Source organism: Miniopterus schreibersii (genome assembly GCF_964146895.1).
Source record: "Miniopterus schreibersii genome assembly, chromosome: 9".
Classification (NCBI taxonomy): Eukaryota; Metazoa; Chordata; class Mammalia; order Chiroptera; family Miniopteridae; genus Miniopterus; species Miniopterus schreibersii.
The window spans coordinates 46,048,573-46,074,728 of record NC_138118.1 but is presented as its reverse complement, the minus strand read 5'-3'; the positions used below and the strand labels follow the sequence as shown (position 1 = coordinate 46,074,728).

At 37.4% G+C, this 26,156-nt stretch overlaps 2 protein-coding genes across 7 annotated transcripts in view; one reads left to right on the top strand and one right to left on the bottom strand.

The window, feature by feature from the left end:
* The first annotated feature begins 77 nt into the window (after positions 1-77).
* ARMC10 (armadillo repeat containing 10) lies at positions 78-21,967 on the top strand. The gene is made up of 6 exons (XM_081147177.1): positions 78-344; positions 9,783-9,931; positions 12,752-12,886; positions 15,718-15,894; positions 19,892-19,963; positions 20,846-21,967. Exons 1-6 carry the CDS (start codon positions 206-208, stop codon positions 21,095-21,097), a joined length of 924 nt encoding a protein of 307 aa, XP_081003303.1. The 5' UTR covers positions 78-205; the 3' UTR covers positions 21,098-21,967.
* NAPEPLD (N-acyl phosphatidylethanolamine phospholipase D) overlaps positions 21,960-26,156 on the bottom strand; it is a 52,807-nt gene continuing 48,610 nt past the window's right edge. For all 6 annotated transcript variants that reach the window (XM_081147165.1, XM_081147167.1, XM_081147169.1 and 3 more), the window contains one exon: positions 21,960-25,841. In XM_081147165.1, coding sequence (XP_081003291.1) covers positions 25,713-25,841 — 129 coding nt within the window. In that variant the 3' untranslated portion in view covers positions 21,960-25,712. The remainder of the gene's footprint in view (positions 25,842-26,156) is intronic.

Genomic DNA, 26,156 nt, shown 5'->3' with positions numbered 1-26,156 from the left:
CTAGGGGGAGCCGCCGGGATGTGTCGTGGCTGGAGTGGGCGGTTTTACTATTTTCGCTGGGCTGTTTCCGAGAGGCGGAGCTCAGACTCCCATTTCCTTTCTCCTCCCGCGGTTCGGGCCCAGCTCGGGTGGCTTCGGGGCCCGCTTGCTTCGCAGACCCCCGCGCCGGCGCCCAGAGCCCCCCGCGCCGGGCCCCAGCGGCAGCATGGGCGGCGCCCGGGACGTGGGCTGGGTGGCGGCCGGCCTGGTCCTCGGGGCCGGCGCCTGCTACTGCCTTTACAGGCTGACGCGGAGCCAGCGGCGAGGCGGCCGGGGGCTTCGGCTGCGCCCCTCCCGCTCTGCAGGTGAGGCCGGGGATACCGGCAGGTGGGCGGGGCCTGGGAGGGACGTTGACGATGCCCCAGGCGCTCATGGCTTTCGGGCGCTCGGAGTGAGAGAGGCGGCGGAGCCGGAGGAGGGAGGAGGCCCCTGTGCAGACGGCGGGTCGCCCACTTGATTGGGGTAGCGTTCTGAGCCGCTTCCCTGCCTCCACTTTGTTCAAATCCTGGGATGAAAAATTGCCCAAGCTTTCTGAGTCCGGCGTCACAGTTGAAGATTCGATTTCTCGAAAGCATGCTGGTCGCCTGTCACGTTAAAGCTTGCTTCCGGCCTTTGTGTTACGGAGGGATTCCCCCGACCGTGGACCGTGTTGCGCGGCCTGCAGCAGTAGGTGAAATTCTGCGGGCAGGAACCCTGGGGGAAAGTGCGCCAGTGGGGCAGTTCTGCCTGGACACAGCCCAGCCTCGGAGAGGGGGGGTACCTAGAGGTCACCGTGGCCCATATATATACAGAGTTGCAGAGGGATGCCGGAGATAGATGCAGATACAGCTTTTTCAAAATGGAAGTTGTCTGCATGGGGGACACCCTCCTGGCGGGCAAGTACAGGATTAGGTTTCTGTTCAGAAGTTGATAGGTGCGTTCAGAATGCTAACAATTTGCTGAATGTTCTGGAGGGGTATTTCAGACCGTGGAAGCTGTTAGGGAAACAATTAAAATCGCCTGCCAACCAGAAACCTCCTCTCTACAAATGGAGAGAAGAACTAAGTAGCTTTATTATAGAACGACTGTTCAACCAGGTTGCTACACCTATCACAGGCAATCTGCTGAGAGGATTACAAAGACAAAGAGTTCTCACCTCTTTACGCACCCAGGCAGATGTAAACTATTTCATATTACCTACATGTTCTCAAGATAAACAACCTGTTCTTAGGAGGACTTGACAGCAGCGTTTGCTACAGGGAAGTGCAGGGAAGCCCACCTCCCGGTAGTTCATCCTAAGTGCACTGGTAGTTGGGGTGGCTATTTATCCAGAGGGAAAATAAGACTTCTCAGTACCTTTATGATAAGCAGGTGGTTACAATATGGAGCCAGGTGCCAAACCTAAACTCAGAGACAAGGAGATCAGCTCCATCTGATGTTCCTTGATGTTTACATTTTCTTTTATTTTTTTACTTTTTTTTTAATGTTTATGTTTTAAACACATAAGCCCCTAAGAAAGAGTTTGTTGGGTTGTAAAGTGGCAAGAGGCTTGCTTAGCTTTTGAAAAGGTGTATATTTATGTCAAAGAGACAGATAAAGTAATTACAAGTTTGCTGTAAGAAATGGGGTGGTAGGGGAAGGTCTCTTTCCCTTTATGCACAAGGGAAAAATCTTTTTTCTTTTTTTTTAAAGATTTTTATTTAGTCCAGCCGGCATAGCTCAGTGGTTGAGCATCAACTTATGAACCAGTCAGGGCACATGCCCAGGTTTTGGGCTCAATCCCCAGTGGGGTCATGCAGGAAGCAGCTGATCAATGACTCTCATCATTGATGTTTCTGTCTCTCTCCCCCTCTCCTTCCTCTCTCTGAAATCAATTTAAAAAAATTTTTTTTGCATTTATACTTACTTACAAAGTCTAATATGTTGTCTTTGTGTCAGAGATGTTTCTGTATAAGTAATTAGCCTGGTGGCCTGGACTCATATACCTTGTCCCTTATACTGATGAAGAATGACAGTCTTACTTTTAAACTTAATTTTAGCATGTCCCAAAATCACCATTACCTTAGGTCAGGAAGCTTACAAAATAAGTTGCTCACAGTACCTTCTTCCTGAAGCTACACGTTTATCTTTGAAGAAGATTGAGAAATACCCATTTTGTCAGCATCATTCTTAGATTTTAGAGAGTGATCTTTTTTTCTAATTGAGGTAAAATTAACATATAACATTCTTTAGTTTTAGGTGCGAAACATAATGATCTGATATATGTATACATTGCAAAATGATCACCACAATAAGTTTATTGACACCTATCACCATACATAGTTACAAATATTTTTTTCTTGGGATGAGAACTTTTAAGACTTATTCTCTTAGCAATTTTCAAGTATATAATAGAGTACTGTTAACTATAGTTACCAGGCTGTACATTAATTACAGTCCCAGGACTTATTTGTACCTTTTAACCACCTTTACCCATTTTCTTCATGGAGCCTCCACCATAGCCTCCCACTGCCACCACCTCTGACAACCACCAGTCTAGTCTCTGTATCTGAGTTTGTTTGTTTTTAGATTCTACATATAAGTGAGATACAGTTTGTCCTCCTTTGTCTGGATTCTTTTATTTAGCATAATGCCCTCGAGATCCATCCACATTGTTACATACAGTGAGATTTCCTTTTTTATGGCTGAATATTTCATATATATACACATACACACATATACACACAGCTTTTTCTTTAACCATCTGTCAATAGACATTTAGGTAGTTTCCATATATTGTAAATAATGAATATGGAGGTGCAGGTATCTTCAAAATAGTGATTTTGTTTTCTTTAGACAACACCCAGAAGTAGAATTGCTGGATTATATGGTAGTTCTATAATTAATTATTTGAGGATCCTCAGTACATTCCCACCAGTAGTGCACAATGGTTCCCTTTTCTCTACCTCACCCACACTCGTTCTTTCTCACCTTTGTGGTAGACGCTCTAACAAGTGTGAGGTAGTAGCTCATTGTGATTTTGATTTGCATTTCCCTGATGGACCTGTTGGCCATGTTTATGTCTTTAGAAAAATATTCAGCCCTGGCCGGTGTGGCTCAGTGTTTAGAGTGTAGGCCCACACAGGGAAGGGTCACAGGTTCGATTCCAGGTCAAGGGCATGTACCTGGGTTGCAGGTTCTATCCCAGCCCTGGGTTGAGGCGAGTATGGGAGGCAGCCAATCAATGTGTCTCTCTCACATTGATGTCTCTCTTTCTCTCTCTCCCTTCCTCCCCTTTCCTTCCCCTCTCCCCTTTCCACTCTAAAAATCAGTGGAAAAAATATCCTCGGGTGAGGATTAACTATATATATATGTGTATATATATATAATTTTTTTTTGTATCCACTGCCCATTTTTTAATCAGATTGTTTTGTTTTTTTCAGCAATTGAGTTGCATAAGTTCTTTATATGTTTTGGATGTTAACCCCTTATGAGATACATGATTTGCAAACATTTTCTCCCATTCCATAGGTTTCCTTTTCATTTTGTTGATGGTTTCCTTTGCTGTGCAGAAACTTTGTACTTTTATATAGTCCCACTTGTCCATTTTTACTTCAGTGCTTTTGCTTTTAATGTCAAGTCCAAAAATCATGACAAGACCTATGTCAAGAAGCTTACTGCCTATGTTTTCTTCTAGGAGTTTTATGGTTTCAGGTCTTACTTTCAAATCTTTAGTCCATTTTGAATTGATTTTTGTGTATGGTATAAGATAGTAGTCCAGTTTTAATTCTTTTCCATGTAGCTGTTCAATTTTCCTACCACCACTTATTGAAGAGACTGTCCTTTCCCCATTGTATATTTTTGGCTCATTTGTCATGAATTAATTGATCATGCATGTATGCATTTATATCTGGAGTCTTTAGGCTTTTCTATATATCATATTATGTCATCTGCAAATAGTGACAGTTTTACTTCTTTTCCATTTTGGATGCCTTTTATTTTCCTTTCCTAATTTCTCTGGCTAGGACTTCTAATACTCTGTTAAACAAAAGTAGCAAGAGTGGACATCCTTATCTTGTTGCTGATCTTAGAGGCAAACCTTTCAGCCTTTCACCATTCAGTATGATATTAGCTATGGGCTTGTCATATATGGTCTTTATTATGTTGGGGGACATTCTGTCTATACTTGTTTTGTTGAGAGTTTTTATCATAAGTGGATGTTGAATTTTGTCAAATGCCATTTCTGCATCTATTGAGATGAGATGGTCATATTATATTTATCCTTTATTTTGTTGAAGTGATGTATCACATTGACTGATTTGCAGATGTTGAACCATCCTTGCATCCCTGGAATAAGTTTCAGTTGATCATGTTGCCCTGGAATAAGTTTCAGCTGATCATGTTATATGATCATGTTGAATTCAGTTTGTCTCTATCTTTTTGAGATTTTCACATCTGTGTTCATCAGGAATATTGGCCTGTAGGTTTTCTTCTCTCGTGGCATCCTTGTATGGTTTTGATATCAGGGTAATTCTGGCCTCAATGAGTTTGGAAGAGTTTCCCCCTTTCTTAGTTTCCATTTCCTTTATTTCTGCTCTAGTCTTTATTTCCTCCCTTCTACTAATGTATACTATATAGCATTTTTAAATTATCATTTCTGATTTTAAAAAATTGCAGCAAGTTAGGAATAAATAGAAGAAAATGTTCTTAAGTTAATGAAGAGCACCCGTCAAAAACCAAAATCAAACATTATATTTAATGGTGAAACACTAGCATCTTTACTTCATTTATATGTTAAAATTGAAGCCAGCTCCTTAGGCCACAGCTACTAAGATAAGCAAATAGGCCTCTTTCTGGGGGAAAAACTGATTTCAGTCTACTGCCTCTGCTGGGCCCCCGGGTGTTATCAGAGCCTTTTAATAACTGTCTCTTAATGTGCCATAGCCTTATGGGTCTTGTGGATACTAGCCCCATTCTTTCAAAGTTAGATGTTTTGGGGACCCATCTCTCAGGTGGAAGTCTTAAAAATTAAGGCACAGGGTGTGGCATCCAAACCCTTCACTCCTCTGAGAGAATCTGGAAGTATGATTTCCCTCCCAGTTGTGTGACACTGCAGCAAGGGTGAGGTTTATGGCAAGGTTTTGTCTCATTTGCCCAATGTGTAGGAGCCACTCAGTTTTTGGATTTCTTTCAGAAGGAATTGTGCGCTGTGTAGCTGTAGATTCTGTGTGTCTGTAGGAGGAGGTGAGTTCATTATCTTCTATATCACCATCTTGAACCAGAACCAGGTGATCTTTTTCTTAAAGTTTAAGAAATTTAAATTCCTCTTTAAATTCCTATACTGTTAAGATGGTTTGAGATCATTGAAAAAGATAGAAACAGTCGCAGTTCAACAACCCTGATACCAAAACCTGACAAGAATAGATTTAAAAGACTATAAATCTGTCTCAATTATGAATAAAAATCTTAAATAAAATATTAGCAAATAATATCCATCATGGGATTAAAGTAATATACCAAGGCCTGATGGATATGTAAGGAAGATTTATATTGGAAAATATATTAATGTAATTTATTGCATTAATATAGAGTAAAAGCAAAAATATAATGACCTCATAATTATATAGCATTTTAAAATTATTTCTGATTTAAAAAAATTGCAGCAAGTTAGGAATAAATAGAAGAAAATGTTCTTAAGTTGATGAAGAGCACCCATCAAAAACCAAAATCAAACATTGTATATAATGGTGAAACACTAGCATCTTTACTAAATTCAAGGGCAAGAGAAGGGTGCCTGCTGTCACAACTACTATTCAACATTGTCCTGGAGTCATAGCTTGATAAAACAAGAAAAACATGCATAAATATTAGAAAGGGGACAAAATTATTATGAATGACATAATGATTTATTTAGAAAAATCCAAGAGAATCAACTGAGTAACTTTTAGAAGCAATAATAGTTTAATAAAGTAATTTGAATGCAAGATAAATACACCCAAATCAGTAGCTTTTTATTTATTGTTATCATAAGTGAAATCTTTTCAATTAAAAATTTAAACTGGTAAGTTTTAATTGAAAAGATTTCATTTATGATAGCAATAAAAACTTTAAAAACTAGCTAGCAAGAAGCCTATATGAAGATTATTTTATTTTTTATGAGGATAATTTTAAATGAAGGACATAAGACTATAGAAACAGGAAAGCATATTATGTTCCTGGTTGGAATGAGTCTGTGCCATGATAGTTATCTTAAAATTTACCTTGCTATAATGTTATTATTTGGTAGTTACTTTTCATTTCCTTTGAGAATTGTAGTATCTCCTCAGTTTACCCAAGGCAATGATGAACCTCAGAGCCCAAACTTCTTTCACATTCTTAACGCACAAAGCTAATTGCAGAACTAGGACACGTTTGCCTCACCTTTGTATTAGCTGTTCAAAAATTCATGAGTGGAAAAGCTGGGTATTTGGTGACCACTATCCTCTAAAGGGTTTAGAGTTTTAGGTTTATTTCTTTACTGAAAAAGTAACATATGGTTTTTATTAAAAATTCAAGCAGAGAATTTAGGATATATTTACAAAATGTAAATGATTAAATATTAATCATTTTAATAGATTAAGAGGAATGGTTGTGTATGGGGGGTGGACTAGGAGTGAAAAGATCTAGATTCTAGAGCCAGTTTTGTTATTAACCAGCTATGGGTCCTATTAATAAAAATAATAACTAAAATATTCCTTTGTGCTTCACAGTATTTGAGGCACAAAAATGCTTTGAGGCAGGCGCTATTAACTCCTATTTAATAAATGAAGAAACAGGCTTAGAGAGGTTAAGTCTCTCATCTGGTAAATAGCTTAGCTGAGATTAGAACTAGACAGTCTAGCACCTTTGCATTGGCTTACTCTGAACTACCATGTTGCACCTCTTCTCTTCAAGTGAAAATTCTGATTTAACACTTTTCCCTGTAGAATTTTATTTAGCCATGTATAACTAATTTATATATGTATAAAACTTTTTAATGGCTTTGTATGGAAATATATAAGGAAGTAATAGGATTTTAAAATGTCTTCGAAGTATGGCTGAGTTAAATGTATTATATTTCTGCCATATATATGTGTTTAAAATCACACAACTTCCAAGTTGCATAGAAACCTTTGGGACCAGTTACAGTCTTAGACCAACTCTTTCATTTTACAAATGAGAAAACTGAGACCCGAAAAGAAGTTAAGTGACTTGGTTGCAGCTTCGTATTTTCATTTCTCTGGTCTCCGCTGCTAACTCCTGTGTGACTTAGGCAAATCCTTAAGTGGCCTCAGTTTCCTTGAGTGTAAAATTGGAATTCTTTCCATTCTAATTTGTCATTCTTTCACTTATCTTTTCAGGTATTCTTTGGGTGAAACCTTGTTTTATAAGGTGTAAATGAGTGGATTCAGGACTAAAAGCAGAGCCTGCCCAGAGATCCTGATGATAAGACTTGGGAGTGAGAATCTGCTAGCTTTTTAGCTTTGAGATTTTCCTAACAGTTGATTTCTTCTTTGGCTTCTTCAGGACATCATATCACTTATTGGTTCCCATAATCTATTCTTTTCCCCTTCCCTCATAGTTTTTGTGATTCTTCTTTAAGTAGTATACTTAATTATTTATTATTTTTTTAATCCTCACCTGAGAATATGTTTATTGATTTTAGAGAGAGGAAGGGAGAGAGAGAGAGAACATCAATGTGAGAGAGAAACATTGGTCAGTTGCCTCCCATAAGCACCCCGACCAGAAATAGAACCCGCAACCTTTTGGTGTATGGGATGCCACTCCAGCCAATTGAGTCATCCAGCCAGGGCTACTTAATTCTTTTAATTACAGCAGTAATGCATGTTTATTGTTTACAGCAGTAATGTATGTTTATTATTTTTTAAAAATCAGTACTCAGCATGGGCTGGAAAGTAAGAGTCATTTTTAATTCCAACACACAAAGATAACCACCTATAATAATTTGGTACCTATTTTTAAAAGAAAAAGTACAGCCCTGGCTGGTGTGATTCAGTTGGGTATCGTTCTGTGCACGGAAAGGTTGCTGGCTCAATTCCGATCAAGGGCACATGCCTGGCTGCAGGCTCAATTCCCCATAGGGGGCCTGCAGGAGGCAGCCAATGGATGTTCCACTCTCACATCAGTGTTTATCTCTCTCCTCCCCTCCCCTCCTCTCTTTCTCTAGAAAATCAATAAAAGTATTTTTAAAAAGAAAGAAAAAGTACAGATGTGCCATCATATATTACAGTGGTACCTTGGTTTTTGAACTTCTCCATTGACAAACATTTCAGAGCAAATGCTTCCGCTTTCCAACACGCCTGGAAGTTGAACATGCCACATGGCTTCCGCTGAAGGCAAGATCCTGAGGCCCAGCTGTCGGCTGAGGATCCCTCGGTTTTCAAACGTTTCATAACCCAAATGGTCTTCCGGAACGGATTGCCTTTGAAAACCGAGGTGCCACGGTACCTATTTTGTGTAACCTTCTCCTTTTCCCCCACCCTCATAGTGTGTTGTGGACACATGCGTTGTCTGACCTACATAGTTTCACTTTTAAGAAATTATGTTCTATATTTATAACACAATAATGGTGTTATAAAAATGGTTTTTGTTTTTCCTGTGATTTCTGCAAAGAGGGTTTTTTTAAAGGTTAGAACTATAATTCTAAAAGTCACTGAGCAGATCCAGCATTTGACTATTCTAGCATTTACTCAGAATAGCAGCTTTTCTTTTGTCATCGCTGGAGCAGGACAGAACTGTTATCTATCTAGCATCCCAATCATCAATTCCTTGTTCATATAAACCAAACTAAAATGCCATACCAGAAACACTATTGGGTTACTCCCATAACTTTTTCTCCTGCCAGAGGTGCTCTTGAAATTGTGATCAGAAAAGGTCTGCTTAATGCAAATCACGTTCTTATAGGCAAGTTTCTTTGGATAGGTGTGCCTGGTTTTTAAAAGAAACAGAAAGCCCTGGCTGGGTGGCTTAGTTGGAGCATCCTCCCGAACATGAAAAGGTTGCAGGTTCGATTCCCGGTTGGGACATGTTTATGAGGCAACCAATCAGTGTTTTGCTTACATTAATGTTTCCCTCTCGCTCCCTTCCTCTTTCTCTCAAAATAAAAAATAAAATAAAATAAATCAATAAAAGCTTCCCTAGCCCGTGTGACTCAGTGGTTAGAGTGTTGGCCCTCACACCAAAGGGTCTTGGGTTTGAGTCCCAGTCAGGGGCACATACCTGGGTTGCAGGTTCAATAGCACCTTGGTCAGGGCATGTGTGGAAGGAAGACAACCAGTCAATGTCTCTCTCTCACATCGATGCTTTTCTCTCTCTCTGTCTTCCTCCCTCCCACCCCTCCCTTCCATTCTCTAAAAATCAATGGAAAAAATATCTTTGGATGAGAATTAACAACAACACAACAAAAATCAATAAAAACATATCCTCGGGTGAGGATTAAAAAATTTTTAAAAACAAACAGAAAATGCAGTTGGTGTTAGGGGGTGTATGTAATTTGCATGCAGTGTCTTACTAAAAGAAAATGCCAGCTGACTAATTTCTTAATGTCCGTAAGCCTCAGTTTCCCATCTGCAAATTGAGAATTACAATAGTATCTTCTTCCCAGGGTTACTTAAGAATTAAATGAGATAAAGCACATAAAGTGCTTAACACTGTGCCCGGCATCAGAGCATTCAATACTGTTTTTAAAATTTTTTAAATCTCATATTGATTTTAGGTGAACTTTAAATAATTTTTTTCTTATGCAGAAGACTTAACCAATGGTTCATATGATGATGTCCTAAATGCTGAACAACTTCAGAAACTCCTTTATCTCCTTGAGTTAACTGAGGATCCTGTAATTATTGAAAGAGCTTTGGTCACCCTAGGTAACAATGCAGCTTTTTCCACTAACCAGGTAAGTGCCATAGCCTTTGCAAACCAGCTCCCGCCATTCTTACACACCAGCAATGATTGTGACCCTGATGAGTTAACTGCCTAGAGCAGGATATTTATAACATCATTCTCGGGCCATACAAAATTATCAACTTAAAAATTGAAAAAAGCTCCTAGATTTATTGAATTTTGAGTCCCACCTGCAGTTGCCTTGGCAGGGCCAGACCAAGAGATTTCATGGCCATATATGGACCAAGGGCCTGACATTCCCCACCCCTGGCCTAGAGCCTCAATTTCCTTATCTATACAATTGACTACTTTCACCAATAGCATAAGGTTTGTTTTCTTCTGAAAAGCACAGCCTAATAGTGATATGCTTGTTAATAGGTTTCTAGATCCCTATTAAGTTGGTTACAAGTAATCACATTCGTAATAAGTGTATCTAATTAACGTTCAGCATTGCAAGGCCTTTTTAATTATTTAAAATTCAGCAGTAGAACAATGAAAGCATCTAACATTAAAGTACATGCTATACACTGTAATAACTCTTGTGAGGATGGTTCTGGTGCAGGTGGTCCCTGGATCACTCTGACAGCTACTAACCAGTGTAAACAGGTTGTACAAGTAGAGACTTGACACCAAGACTAAAGAGCTTAATTTGAAAACTTTCATCTCTGCCCCACCCCCACTCCCATGGAGAAAAAGTAAAAAGTTTTTGTTATTATTTTCAGCGAATGCCCCTTGTTAACAGTGCCATGAATGCAAAATTAATTTGAATTTATACTTTATTTCAGTCCAGTTTTCTCCAGTATGGCAAGGTTTCATGTAAAGTTCTAGAGATTTATAATGAAATATAAAGAATATTTTTGTATTAATTACATTCTTTCAATTGCAAGTAACAGAACCCAACTTAAATTATTTTAAACCAGAATGGGAAAATACTGAGCTCAGTTAACTTGGACATCCAAGAATAGCACTGGTTTCAGGCACAAGTGAATACTAGTCACGGCTACGGAAAGTGTTATCAGAGCTCTCTATCTTCTGTCTTTGCTAACCCCTGCTTCTTTTTGTGTATTGGTTTTGTGTCTCTGGCCACAAAGAGGTTTTCTTCATGGGTATGGAAATAAAGCCACTGGCCTCGGAAGCCTTCATCCCTGTAGCTCGTAATCCAGAAAGTGGAGTTGCTGTGCTAGGATCAAGTGCCAACCCTTTGGATCAGTCGCTGGGACAAGGCACCATGATTAGCAATGCCTGGCACACATGAGCATCCTACAGCCATACAGCAGGGATGGGTATGAACACAGGTGGCCAGCAGTCCCACCAGGGGCTGTATGGGATAGAGGAGGTGCCATGTCTGCCCCAGTGGAAGGAGGGGTGCCAGGCAAACAAAAGCAACAGAGAATAACTAATTTATTAGCATGCCTGTATTGGGGTACTTCTGATGCCATAGTTTTACATCCCTCTGAAACAAACTATACTCAAGTGGGTCAATAGCCGCTGGTAAATAAGTACTTTCTTGGGTAATGGGAGTTAGTGCCTTCATCGTTAATTATAATGCCTTGATCTGCTTTAGCAGTACAGTAGGGGAGGGGGGGAAAAGGCTGTTTTCTAGTTAACCACAAGTCCTTGGGAAGAACCTGAACCTGGAATTACAGAGGGAAGTTTTTTCCCCCTCTCAATGCTATGCCCACCCTTAACAATACAGTAAGGTTATTGGGCTTTTGATAAAAATGACAGTAGTCATTTTCAGCCTATGTTTCTTGTAACAACTGAAGCAGGTGTGTCTTTCAATGTCATGGCCAAAGGCACATTGTATCTTAGTGTTGCAATCCCTTGTAAGAAATTCCCAAGTTATTTTTCCTTTGAAAATTTGAGAACCATTTTTCAAACTGTGGAATTCCCATTCTGCAAGATGTTAATAGGTATTCCTTCCATCCCCTCCCCACTGAAAAATGACCCAGTTCATAGAAATACAGTTGACTCTTGAACAATATGGGGGTTAGGCATACCAACCTCCGTGCAGTTGAAAATCTGCAAATAACTTTTGACACCCCCAAAACTTAACTACTAATAGCCTAGTGTTGGCCAGAAGCCTTACTGATAACATAAACAGTTGATTAACACATAGTTTGTTACATGTATTGTGTACTATATTCTTAGAATAAGGTAAGCTACAGAAAAGAAAACAGTAAGGAAAAGAAAATACATTTATAGAATTTATTGAAAAAAATCCATATATAAGTGGACTTGTGCATTTCAAACCTGTGTTGTTTAGGATTCAGCTGTACTATATTCAGTACTCCCCTCTTGGAGCGTCCCAACACACATGAACATTAATGCATCACAATAAAGAAATATGTTTACTCTTGTTATACCCAAAGTTTCTCACACTTGCTTAACCATAAAACCTCCCCTTTTTAAAATGGAACATCCATTAACATCTTGAGGGATAGTATTCCAAAGGATACATTTTAACAAAACACTGCTTTAGTATTCTAAATCATAATACTTTCATGAATTTGCCTGTATAGAAAGTGATGTAACTTATTTCAAAGTAAAATAATTTTGTTTGTAAATAGCTTTGAGATCATTATAGTTACTGTGCAAATCTTTGTACATTGCCATTCTATAGTTTAAATAATTACATCTTAATTTTATTTTCAGTTGATTTTCTTTACCTGTAATAATATGGATGGTAAATTTTTTAAAATAGGAGTTATGGATTGTATATAGGAAAAATATTTCCAAAGAGTCATTAATTTTTTTATTTGTTTGTAGATGCAAAGAAGTCAATGTAGGGGGCTATATATTGAATTTATGATCCTGGTTTTTTTCCTCTTAGGTCACTATTTGTGAGTTGGGTGGTATTCCAATTGTTGGAAGCAAAATCAAAGATCCCAACCACAGTATTAAAGAGAAGGCTTTAAATGCACTGAGTAACCTGAGTGTGAATGTTGAAAATCAAATCAAAATAAAGGTAAGCTATCTGAAATCACAAATGTGTAAGGTTATCCATAAATGAAAGAGAAAATAACCAAAAGGTCAGAAATGAAATTTTAGTAGACTATCATTTATCACTTTATGGCCAAGAATTACTCTTTTCCCCCAGCTTTATTGAGAAATAATTGATATAACACTGTGTGAGTTTAAGGTGTACAGAGTGATATTGCAAAATGATTACCACCATAGTGTTAGCTAACACCTCCATCATCTCACATAATTACCTTCTTTTTCCCTGTGGTGAGAACATTTAAAATGTACTCTTTTAGCAACTTTCAAGTATACACTACAGTATTATTAACTATGTCACCCTGCAGTACATTAGGTCCCAGAATTTATTCATCTTATAACTGGAAGTTTGTACCCTTTGACCAACATCTCCCCCGTTTCCCCTGCGCCCAGCCCCTGGCAACCACCCTGCTACTCTGTTTCTATGAGATATGCTTTTTTAAATTCTGTATATAAGTGAGACCATTCTGCATTTGTCTTTCTCTGTTTGACTTATTTCACTTCATATAATGTGCCCTAGGTCTATCCATATTGTTGCAGATGGCAGGATTTCCTTCTCTTTAGTAACTGAATAGTATTCCACTATGTATATCACATCTTTATCCATTTGTCGACAGACACTTAGGTTGTTTCTTTGTCTTGGTTATTGTGAATAATGCTCCAGTGAGCTTGGCAGTACAGCTATCTCTTCCAGATAGTGATTTTGTTTCCTTCAGGTAAATACCCAGAAGTAGAATTGCTGCATCATCTGATAGTTCTATTTTGTAATTTTTTGAAGAATCTCCATACTATTTTCTATAGTGGCTGCACCAATTTACATTCCCATCAACAGTGCACAGGGTTCATTTTTCTCCACATCCTCGCCAATACTTGTTGCTTGTTGATTTAATAATAATAGCCATTCTGACAGGTATGAGGTGATATCTGTCTCATTGTGGCTTTGATTTGCATTTCCCTGATGACTAGTGATGTTGAGTATCTTTCCATGAACTGTTGATCATTTGTATGTCTCCTTTGGAGGAATGTCTATTCAGGTCCTCTGCCCATTTTTTAATGGGTAGAATAAGGCAGAGGAGGAAGGGATCTGAACCAGCCAGCAGGAAGTGCAGTGACCTTTTGAGCTTGGGGATTAAGTTTAATCCAAGTAGTAAAGGAACCAGGCCAGAGTCAGATTACATCAGCAGAAAGATACAACAAATTAGGAAATTATGTTAACGTTTATTCAGCTCCTGATCTGTGGTACAAAGTTAAGAAATGAACATGATTAACATCTTTTTTAAGAAAGCTAGGAGGCGGGATAAGGTAAATTCATAAATGGTTGTAATCAAGGCAGAACATGATGAAGTACTTTAAGGAAAAATATAACTAAAAACATCATTGAGTACATAGAAAGGGGAGATCACATCAAAAAGTTTCTGTAAAAGGTGGAGTGCCACCTGGCTCTTAAGGTCTAAGTTTTCTACAGGTAGAATTGGGGAGGAGGGAATTCCAAGAGAAAGGAACAAGGTAAGGTGGGCACAGGTCCAGGAATAACTGAGCTGACCCATTTGGTAATCTTGTTGCTAGAACTGAAATGGAAAAAGGTTCAGAGATAGTAGGGATGTAAAAGCCCAACACATTTTAGGAAATGCTTTGAGAGACATCAGTATCTTACAAAAATATGACTTTTAAAGAGCTAAGTAAATGCCATGTTGTTTTTTAAAGGATGGATGTGTAATAAAATTGTCACCCAAGAGAGCTAGTTGACTTATAGACATCATTTAGATCTTGAAACCATATTAAAAATGTAATCTCTCTTTGCTTTACTACCATTGCTTTAGTTTCTATGGTAACATGGATACATGTAGATATTTTTTAAATGTTAATACTGGCTTATGGTACAATTTATAATTTCTTGACATTTTATATTAGGAATTTTTCTTACCACTTAAAACTTTTGGTGGGGTTGAGATTTAGTTGGGTGAATACCAGTTATCTGCGAGATATAATTTTTCCATGGTGGAAAGATCATGGCCAGACATAGAAAATAAAGTTCAAAAAACTTTCCATCACATTGGGTTTAGTTCTATTATGTGTGAAATAGGAGTACTGCCACATTGCATTACTTTTTGCCAGTGGTGGTTAACAGTATTGTGAAGGAGTAGTTCATATACGTACCCTTAGATATTTATGAACCTTGGGCCAAATGTAGTTTTGCTTCTGCTCATTTTTGATAGGATTAACTCTAAAGAAAAATTCTGTTTTACTCCCCTGCCCCCACCTATTTTTCTTCTAACTTGATGTACCTCTTAGACCCTACTGTTAAGGTACTTAACCACAGTACAAAGTGGCTTCACACATGTTCCTGCTTAATTCGGGTGTGCTCAGACCAATTGACTCAGAAAGTAGACTGAGTTGGGAGGTCCCCAATAAGTGAGAGGCCACTGGTGTTGAGAACATGGCCTCTGGAATTGGACGTTGCTCCCACACCGGCTGGCTTATACTGGGAAAGGGATGCAAACTCCTTGAAGACTTTAAAGTCCTTTTCTGTAAAATGTTCATAATAATACCCACCTCATTAGAATTTTACAGATTAAGTGAGGTATATTTGTAAAATGCTCAGCATAGTGCCTGGCATTAACAAAGGCAGCTTTTTAAAAAAGTTGCCAAACTCTTGAGAGTTGGAAAGAAGTGTCTTCTTTTCTGAGGAGTCAGTCTCATCCTCAAACAGTCATCCTGTCCCACTGTGCAGAAAAGTTAGTGTTCAATAGAAAAATTTTGGAGATTCTAAGATGCTCATTTTTTTCCCTCCGCCTCCAGGTATACATCGATCAAGTCTGTGAGGATGTCTTCTCTGGCCCCCTGAACTCCCCTGTGCAGCTGGCGGGACTGAGATTGTTAACAAACATGACAGTTACCAATGACCATCAGCACATGTTTAGCAATTACATTACAGACCTGTTCCAAGTGTTGCTTACAGGAAATGGAAGCACTAAGGTACGAAGGAAGCGATTATTACTTGAAGTATGAAGAGCTATTGCATCAAGCTTATAAGATTGGCATTGAATTTCCAAGTCCCTCAAAAAAGAGAGAATGTTTAAAGTTTATTAAAAACTCGTACATGAGTCCAAGAAAGTAAATTATTTTTATCCCCTAATATTGAATTTCAAAATTAACTTGTGAAAAAATATATTTCACTTATCAATAGATTGGTATTTATTTGGTTTTCTACACATCTGTTTACCTTTTCTAGCTAGCTTCCCCTCCCCCCCAATAAGATATAGGAACATTGTGATTAAAAGGCATCTTTGAATGATAGTGCTGGTTAATTGAATTTTTGCTTACCTTAGGGTTAACAAAGCATTTTTTTGATTCAGCTGTTATTAGTTGAAAAATCTTTTTACAACTACTTTTAGATTTTAGTAATGGACATCTCAGTGCTTCACTTTGACCTGTTATCTAGACACAGAAGGCAATAGATTAAACTGAATTAAGTAGCATCTCAAGAGACACCCTATGAAAGTTACTTGAGCAACCCCTCATATTAGTGTGCATTCTTATCAAGTGCCATTATTCAAGAAATAGCATAAAAACAGAAGGTAGATTAATTATAAAGTTGTTGATTAGTTGGGTTCATCCATCAGTGTTTTACTATATTGGCCTCTGTTTTCTGGCACAGTTGACAGAAAAATGCACAAGCATTTTATTTTGTTTTTATTTTTCATTTATTTTTTAATCCTCACCTGAGGATATTTTCATTGTCTTGAGAGAGACGGGGGGGGGGGGGGGGGGGGGGGAAGGGAGGGGGAAAGAGGGAGAAAGCAAAACATCGATGTGCAAGAGAACATTGATCTGTTGCTTCCCCAACTGGGGATCAAACCTGAAACCTAGGTATGTGCCCTGACCAAAAATCAAACCCGCAACCCTCTTGGTATACAGGACTGCACTCAACCAACCGAGCCACCTGGCCGAGCAAAATGCACAAGCATTTTAGAACTAAATGTGAAGCCAAACTCCAAATATTCAATGTCACTGCAGTTGGTTTCTGAAGTTATCAAATTGTGATTATAGTAGAGCCTCATTATAGTCCTTTTAAAAATTGTTCTGAGATGTTTTTATATTACCTTTTCATATTTTCAGTATCCAGACTTATTTGGATGTACCCAAAGGCATTCAAAATTAAATGTAATAATCATATTAGTAATATTTTAACAATATTGCTCCATCCATAGGCAATTTCCAGAATGCATGCACCCATCACCATCTCTCTCCAGGAGACCCACGTATAACTTCCAGCCCTTGGGGGCTCCATAGAAACTCTGTTCCCTCTCCCCCATGGCCTTGTGGCTGTAGGAAAATCTCTCCTCTGCCTTTCTCTGCAGCTGCCTTACCCAAAACCCCAAAGGAATGCTGAGTTCAGAGCCAGGCAAGTCTGGCCTTGGGGCTGTAGACATCTGTCTGAGACTTGGTCTGTGTTTTATGACTTTTTAAAGGGTGACTCATGCTCTGGCCAGTGTGGCTTAGTTGGTTGGAACATCATCCCCTACACAAAAGGGTTGTGGGTTCAATTCCCAGTTAGGGCACATAACTAGGTTGCGGGTTCTATCCCTAATTGGGGCGTGTATGTGAGGCAACAGGTAGATATTTCTCTCACACATCGATGTTTCTTTCTCTCCTCTCCTTACCCTTCCCTCCCTTGTTCCCTTCTCTCTAAATCAATAAAAGGTGTCCTTGGTGAGGATTATTAAAAAAAAAAAAAAAAGGTGACTCATACCACAATAGTATGTTCTATTTCTGTTTTTCCATTACATTGCCTAGTACATTATTTCTGGAATAGAAAATTTGCTTTTTTGGTCTGTCTGGGAATCTAACCACCAATTATAACATTGTTTCTCTATAAAAAAAAAATGTAAAGTTCCAACTTGCAAATTAACTTTTGGATAGTAATCCATTTGTAAGTGGGAAAATGTATTCGTTTTAGATATTTTCTTAGTAAATAACCACCAAAATGACTTTTTCTAAATCTTATTTTTAGTAAGTGATCTTACTGTACTACCTTTTGGGTGCAACACTGATTGATAACTAAATACAAATATTGGAAGATTAATGTAAGTAAACTGTTTGCTACATCTACAGTGAGGGCAAAGAAAATTAATGGCTTAAAAGAAATGTCCCAGTCACCACAAGGTGGCACATGTGATGAGACTTAATGTGGTTTCAAACCAAACTACATAATCTGTAATTGCACTCTAACTTGTTATTTTTTTCATGTTTAACTCTCTTTTAGGAACATAGCAATGTAGAATTTTAGTTGAGGATACTAGATTGCTATTGTAGTTACTATTTCCTGGTTGTAAACCTGCCCTCATTGACCACTAGTGGGCCTTTTAGATTTTGTTTATTTCGTAGGTTTGGGGCCATCCTATTTCAGAACTCTTGTACCTGTTTTCTTAATCAAAACTTCATTGATATTGGAGACAAGTGTTTTATTCCAAACACTTATTCTCGGTGTTGCTGACAGCCAGTCAGGCCAGACCAGATCTGACAGTAACTACAGGGAGTGCAATAAAGAAACGTCAAAAGTGGTCTTTACTCTTCTAAGAGGCTGAACTTTTATAAAGGATATCTGTTTGAAAAGCATGCTTTCCACACATACAAGAAATTGCTGCCCGTGGTTTTCACTGGGGGAGTGCACTGGACAGATAGGATGGTTGCTTTTGTTTTTACCTTGTTTCCTCCTGCACTGTTTGAAATTTATCATGATCATTTATTCCTTTTATTAAAAAATTTTAAGGAAAATAAAGTTTAATATCAATATTTCATGCAGTGGTTTTCCACAGGGAAAAAATTTTTTGATGTTGATTAAAAAAATAAAATTAAAGTTATATATTCTCCTCAACTAACAAATCAGTATGTACATGTTCAAAAGAATATATGAGTATATAGGATAGATACATAAAGATCAGGGAGAAAATACCAGACCTTAATAGTGATCATTTCTGGTCATGGAAATATGGATGAATTTCCTTTTCATGCTTTTTAATCTTTTTAATTAATATTCTCTAGTAAATACATAACGCCTTTGTAATCAAAGAAAGTTTTGTCAAATAAACATCCAGGTTCCTTTTCAGGTCTAATGGAGAGCACATTTGTCACGTTTCCTGACTTCAGCACCCCTTCTTTCCTCCTCACTCTGTAATTTCAAGTATCTTCTAGAAACTATAGTTTTACTTGGCCTTTGTTTTTAAAGTAGGAATTCTATTTGGATTTTTTTATTACTAAGTTTTCAGTTATCAGTGATAAGAATGCTGATATTTTAGCTACTCAGCTATGTTAACGTTTGTTTGCTGATTATATCACTGCCTATTTAAATGACTGTAAAACATTTTTCACATTAAAAAGATTAGCTCATGCCCTGCTGGCATGGTTCAGCAGTTGAGCATCAACCTACGATCCAGGAGATCGTGGTTTGATTCCCTGTCAGGGCACATGCCCAGGTTGCGGGCTTGATCCCCAGTGCAGGAGGCAGCTGATCAATGACTCTCTCATCATTGATGTTTCTCTCTCTCTCCCCCTCTCCCTTCCTCTTTCTGAAATCAATAAAAATACATTTAAAAAAAAATTTTTTTTTTAATTAAAGAAAAAAAAAGGTTAGCTCAAAGATTCATTGTAACCTAAGAAGGGCCATATTGTTATTTATTTAGTCTTGGTAACCAAACTGTTTTAAAATTTTTATACTTTAAATAGAAATAAACTGAGCTTTGAGAGATTCCCTTTTTGTTTCAAAGATCATATTTCACCTAACAGTAATCATAATAAAGATCACTTATGTAACACATGTTAAGCCTACCATGTGTTAGGTATGAATGTGGGTGGGGGTGGATAGTGAAGACATTCACAATTTTCTATCTCCCTAACAATGTAATTGGAAAAATACGGTTTAAATAGCACTGCCAGCTGAGTGTGAAATAAACCAATATTATTTTTATTTCAGGTTCAAGTTTTAAAACTACTGTTGAATTTGTCTGAAAATCCAGCCATGACAGAAGGACTTCTTGGTGCCCAAGTAAATAGCTTACATATTTGTTTTGTAAATATACAAATATATAGATTTGGACACATAGATCTGGATAGATTTATCTCTTTTAAAATGTTAACAGGGACTATCTCTGAGGAAGCAATATTGTGTTTTTTCTTTGGTTCTGAATTTCCTAAATTTTTTGTAATGAACATATTTTACTTTCAAAAATTGTTTTTGAAAAGGTCTCCCTAGCAAAAATAATAATTCTTCTCTCTACCCAATTTGGGGTACATTTATGTCATCACACTTTTATACTTGTTTATGTTCACATGTATCTTATTATCTGCTGAAGCACTAGTATGAAACGAGTCCCTAGTATGTTCCAGACGCTGGGCCGAGGGCTAATATCCCAGTGAGTACAGCATAACATGGTGCTTGCCCTGTCCTTATGGAGCTTAGAATGTAGGGAGGAGACAAAAATATGTAACAAACGGACAAGATAATTAAAAGATAAGTGTTCTGAGGAAGCAAAGGTGGTGCAGTTAGAATGACCTCAACTCCTGTGGAAGAGACCCTGTTGTATTCATCTGCTCATCCCTGTGCCCTGCAGGGGGGGTGTGCAGTAAATGTTTGGTGAATTAATGAGTTTCCATGAAGACTGTATGATGGATGTTAAAAAAGGAAATGGGTGTTTTTTCCAAATGTCTTGTATTTTAGGATTCTAAGGAAATAGTATTTTTCAGCTAAAACATGAAACCTCTTTTTCCCATTAGTATACAGTGTGAGAGTACGTAAGATTTTGCATTTATGTTATACAATCTTAGGGTTAATGTTCTATAAGATTTTTAAAATGTATTCAGGTTTTAAAATGTAAAAATATACACAAAAAAGTTTTCATATATTAATACTCATTGTTTCCTATTTCAGGTGGATTCATCATTCCTTTCCCTTTATGATGGCCACGTGCCAAAGGAGATTCTTCTTCGAGTTCTTACACTATTTCAGAATATAAATAACTGCCTCAAAAAGGAAGGCCATTCAGCTCTTCAGCCTTCTTTCACTAAAGGGTCACTGTTTTTCCTATTATATGGAGAAGAATGTGCCCAGAAAATGAGAGCGTTAGTTAATCACCATGATGTGGATGTGAAGGAAAAGGTAACAATAATACCCAAGTTCTAACTGGTAGGTCTTATTTTCCAAAGAATAATGCAGTCTGGAAGTAATGCATGTAAACATCTTTACAAAAGGATTCTTTCAGCTGCTGAATTTAAACAGTACATAGCAGATTTCATCATTTCCACAGCTATACTTACCATGGTCTTCTGGTTTATTTTGGATCATTTTATTGATACCAAATGAATATAACAGCTTGTTCTGAAACATTTCTTTCTTTTTATTTTGCTGTTTGCCAAGCTACTTAAATTATTTCCTCGGCATAAAGTGACAGTGACCTTTTTATTGTAAGCTACTCTTCTGATGTTTGCTGAGATTTGCAGTTACTCACCTGAGAGAGCATTAGTATGTGATTGTTTCAGAACTGCTGTAGGAATGACCTTGTTCTTTTAGTAGCAATGAGATCCTAAGCTGCCAGCCTAGCCACACTCCTTTCGAAAGTCTATTCTAGTCAATGAAAATTGTAAACTTTTTGGAGAGATGTTTCCTGCTACTCACCCACTTCCATTCAGTGTGCCAGTATGGAAAGATGCTGTGTATAAAATAGTGGGATCAATCAAAATGTCCACCTATAGGCAATTGCTTAAATCAGTTATCTAGCCTTAAAGAACTAAGCAGGTCTGAATGTGCTAATGTGGAAAAACACCCATGAAATACGGATGTTTTTAAATGAAAAATATTTATGCTTATGTATGTTCAGCACATTTCTAGAATGATACCCAAGCTCCTGGGAATGGGACTGCAGAATTAGGAAATGACTTTTCTATGTACACCTTTTACTGTTTGAAATTTTTACTATGGCATAAATTTTATAATAATTTTTTAAATAAAAAGGAAAAAATAACTCACAAGGTTATGTTTTCTCCTATTAATTGATATTACTTTATTCATTAATTTTCATCCATATTTTACTTGACTAAAATTACAATATATGAAAATTTATCAGCTATTATCTTTAATATTTTTGCTCCATAAGCTACTATAACAGTTCATTGATATATTTGAATTCAGCCAGGTTTTAAAATATTCAAGTTCATAACCACCACCATGCTTAGTATTAAGTAAATCAAATGCAAGCAGAAACTTTCCTACTCATGTATTTAAGGCAAAGCTTTAATAGTACTTTAAATTTCATTGGTAAATACATGGATTTCCACAGGAAGTCACAAATCCTCAAACAGAAAAATGTGTGTTCTCACGGTTATCCTAATACAGAAATCAAACCTGGAAAAAATATTTTTACAGTAGAAAAAGGATCAGTATTGAGATGGAAACATGTAAATTCCTAATTGGCTATAGTAGTAATGTACAGATGATGGCTAAGAATAATACTTTTATTTACCAGTGATGCAAACATAAGTATTAATTCCCTGAAAGATATATTTCTTCATAATTTTTAAAATCTGCCTCCTTATTCACTGAAAATATATATTCAAAATGCACATATTAAAAACCAGGCTTTGCATCCCCAAGATGAGTGGGATGAAGCTCAGGACGCCATGGAAGAGCCACAGTCATGGGAAAGAACCTGAACCAGGCCCTTTGGATCTGCAGGCCCTGGGTTCTGCCCACAGACCCTCATCTCTGTGATTCCTGGAGAGCCACGTTCTGGATGAGGAGGTGACACTCATCAGGAGGATGGGCAACACCTGGCTCACCTCCACTGGCTGGCTGGCCCCCAGGCTGGGCTAGGTGAGCATCTCTTCCAAAGGCTCACCCTCAGACCAGGAGCCTATGGAGCCCAGAGGCCTTCAAAGGGCCCCTCAGCGTCACCCTGGTGTCTGGCCTCTGCCTGAACCTCTCCCTGAAACCACCATCCTAGAGCCCTCTCCCATGCACTGGACCAAATGGGAACAATAAATTTTTCTGCAAAAACACCCCCCTCAAAACCAAAAAATGATAAAAACCAGGCTTTGGTTTTAGTGTACTTTAGCAGCACTGGATTCTAAAGCTGTCTCCTTTTTTTCCATTAGTTTGAATAAATAATCACATATCCTGGAGATCACTGAACCTGAAATGTCAAAATGCTGGAGAAAAGGGGGAGTCAGTTTTAACTATCTAGAAAGTACAGAAGCAGATCTTTTATCTCTGTGGGTCATGGCACACCTTGGCTTTTACTAGGTGCGATTTCTCCTAATTGGTGGTTCCACCTCTTGGGCAGTGAGGAATATCGGTGTTCCTAAGTTCCCACAGGAGAAAGGGGAACTTCAATAAAGTCTCACATATCATGATGCTAGCTAATCAAAGAGGAAAATGAAATTGACTTACAGGGTAAGAGATTAAAAGGTACTGTGAAGTACATTAGACTGAATAGAGGGAAGAGATTTGTCTTATTTTTCAAATTTTTTTAGTTTTGCACATAAATCCTTCAAAATGTAGATAAGTAAAAAATAAAACAGTAACAATAAATGAGAGGCGAAGCCTGATGTACTTCTTAGCAATAAAACATCAAAGTAGAAAGAATGTGAATGGTAATTAAAAATTAAAGCTTGAGAGGCAGCCTAGAAAAATGAGGCAATTAAGTAGAACTAGAACATAATTTAAAGTGCTTAGAGACCATCAGTTGGTACATGTGAATACAAAAATAATGTTAAGGCCAGTCACAGAGAAGAAATAAACAAGATGTACTTGGCTTGCTTCCTAGAGCAGAGGTAAGATGCATTTTCCCTTCAGAGTGCAACAGCAAGGGAAGTGACCACAACACTGGCTAGAATTAGGGCAACGCCTCAAAACTAATCCACCACAATCCTAACATTCTGATTTGCATCTGCTTGCTAAATGCTCCTTTGAAGTGAAAAAGTTTATGCTTGTTCAGTTTTTTTCCTGAAGGTCTATTTTATTTTATGGGGAAATTTTTTGTGCTTTAGTGCCCCCTCTAATCACATACATTCACATACATTATATATACAAGTATTATATACACGATTCCCCTTGACTGATTTGCATCTTTGTAGGTTAAAATGCTAAATTTTGATTAAGATCACTTACATTTGTTTTGGCTCTGCAATTTTATAAAATGAGTGAGATAAAGTTGTTAGTCCTCAGTGTTCAGTGTCCTGATATATGTGTAAATATACAACAGGAACACTACATTATCAAAAGAATTAGCCTATTTTCAGCTTTCAGATCTACGTATCTGTATTAGGTAGGTAGTGATATCTTAAGAAATCACTTTGCCCAGCCGGGCATGGCTCAGCAATTGAGCATCGACCTAGGATCCAGGAGATCGGGGTTCGATTCCCGGTCAGGGCACCAGCCCAGGTTGCGGGCTGCAGCTGGATCAATGACTCTCTCATCATTGAGGTTTCTATCTCTCTCTCTCCCTCTCCCTGAAATCAATAAAGATATATTTTTTAAAAAAATCATTTTCTCATATTTTCAAAGTGCATTTTTAAAAAACCACTTTATTCACATTTTTTGGAGGTAGGTCAAAATTCTCGTTGCACATGAGGAAACAGGCACAATGAGCATAGGTGACTTGTTCCAGGGTACACAGAAAAACCCATGGTGAAGTTAACTGGCTAACATGTAGCATGCATATATATGTGCTACCAGCACTGCCTGGTAGCATTTGGTGTAAAAAACCTATTTTGATTATTTGTTATGAATAAAATTCATATCACTGAGACTATGGATCAGATAGAATGGGCCTCCAAATGTATCTAATCAGCTCTCTTCACTTATGATGGTTCAGAGTAATCAAGTGACTACAGAGCCCTTACAGGACTAAAGCTCAGATCAGCTGATTCTCCTCTCTCTCTACCATTTGTATTTCACGCTGGCTTAACAAAAGTAGAATCGTGCTGAAGGGGTAATTTAATATAAAAATATAAGACATCTGAATAATGTAAAACATAAAATATAAATCTTACTGATTTAGAGTAAGAGCTAAGAAACCAGAAAAAAAATGAGTGTATGGAGAGAATAAATTTAATTCAAAGTGCATGGTATATTAACATTTAAGATCTGCATTTATCTTTGTAAAATATTATTTCCTTGCAGCTATATTTGTGCTTAGCAGGTCTGACATTTAGATTAAAAATAGAAAATTTCATAAATGATCTCATAACCACACTCTTTCCGTCAGGGCTTTTGATTTGGGGATTGTAGACATGCAGTAGAAACATACTGTTCCCCTCTTTTAAAAAATTCTTTACAAATGGTAACTTAGCCCAACCACCTCTTTGTTTTTAAGCTTAAAAAAATATATCACTTAATATTTGGCGTGTAAGCTACTCTTAGTAGAACAAGAAGTGCTATGAGCATGTGGGAGTCAATTTTATCAATTAATATGAATGTAAGAAATACGTTTATGTGAGCAGTCCTCTGAAAAAAATCTAGGTATATAGACAGGCTTAACTAACTTTGCAGAAGGCTTGTAAGAATAGAACAGAAATGAGTCTTTAAAATCAGTTTTAGCCAATTCATTACTTAAATGATCCATACCTGAACTCTTTTCTGAATGACAATTGTATCAGTAAAGTTATTACACAAAACAGAAACTTGCAGAAGTTTCCCAATGTAAAAAAGAAAATCATAATCATGAATTTGTGATTTTAAAAAATCATAAATCATGAAATTTATATCAAATTTATTTCATTAAAAGCTCCTGTGCTCATATTTATTCAAAGTTTTCTTCATCAGTATTTAAGTATCTTGATTCTCCATGCTTCAAGACAAAAAAATCTTCAGTCTTAAGTCCATATCTTTCTAGAGCCTCATTCAGTTTCACTGGAGGCTCTAAGTAATGCTGGCAAAGGGCAGAGAGAGAAAAAAATGAAAAAAGATTAACCAAACATGTATTTGGGGGATATTTCAAATAACAATTCAAACTAAAACAACATATGCCTACTTAAAATAATGCCCTTTCTTTTCACTGAAGCATTAGCAAATAAATTAATCACATTTTCTAATACAAATGTTAAGTCGAAAGAAATGTCGTACTTATCAATCTATCTAAACACCGTGTATGTCAAATTTGGTGCCAACTTACACTGCACATTATTAGACTGCATGACATCTAATCACTATTTCACTACATGAAATTTCAATCTAAATGGAACCA

Excerpts from the sequence above, each read along its gene's own strand:
- ARMC10 (XM_081147177.1), top strand. The coding sequence starts at position 206 with ATGGGCGGCGCCCGGGACGTGGGCTGGGTGGCGGCCGGCCTGGTCCTC. Across the intron at positions 345-9,782 it reads GCGCCCCTCCCGCTCTGCAG|AAGACTTAACCAATGGTTCA; the intron begins GTGAGGCCGGGG and ends TTTCTTATGCAG. Across the intron at positions 9,932-12,751 it reads CAGCTTTTTCCACTAACCAG|GTCACTATTTGTGAGTTGGG; the intron begins GTAAGTGCCATA and ends TTTTCCTCTTAG.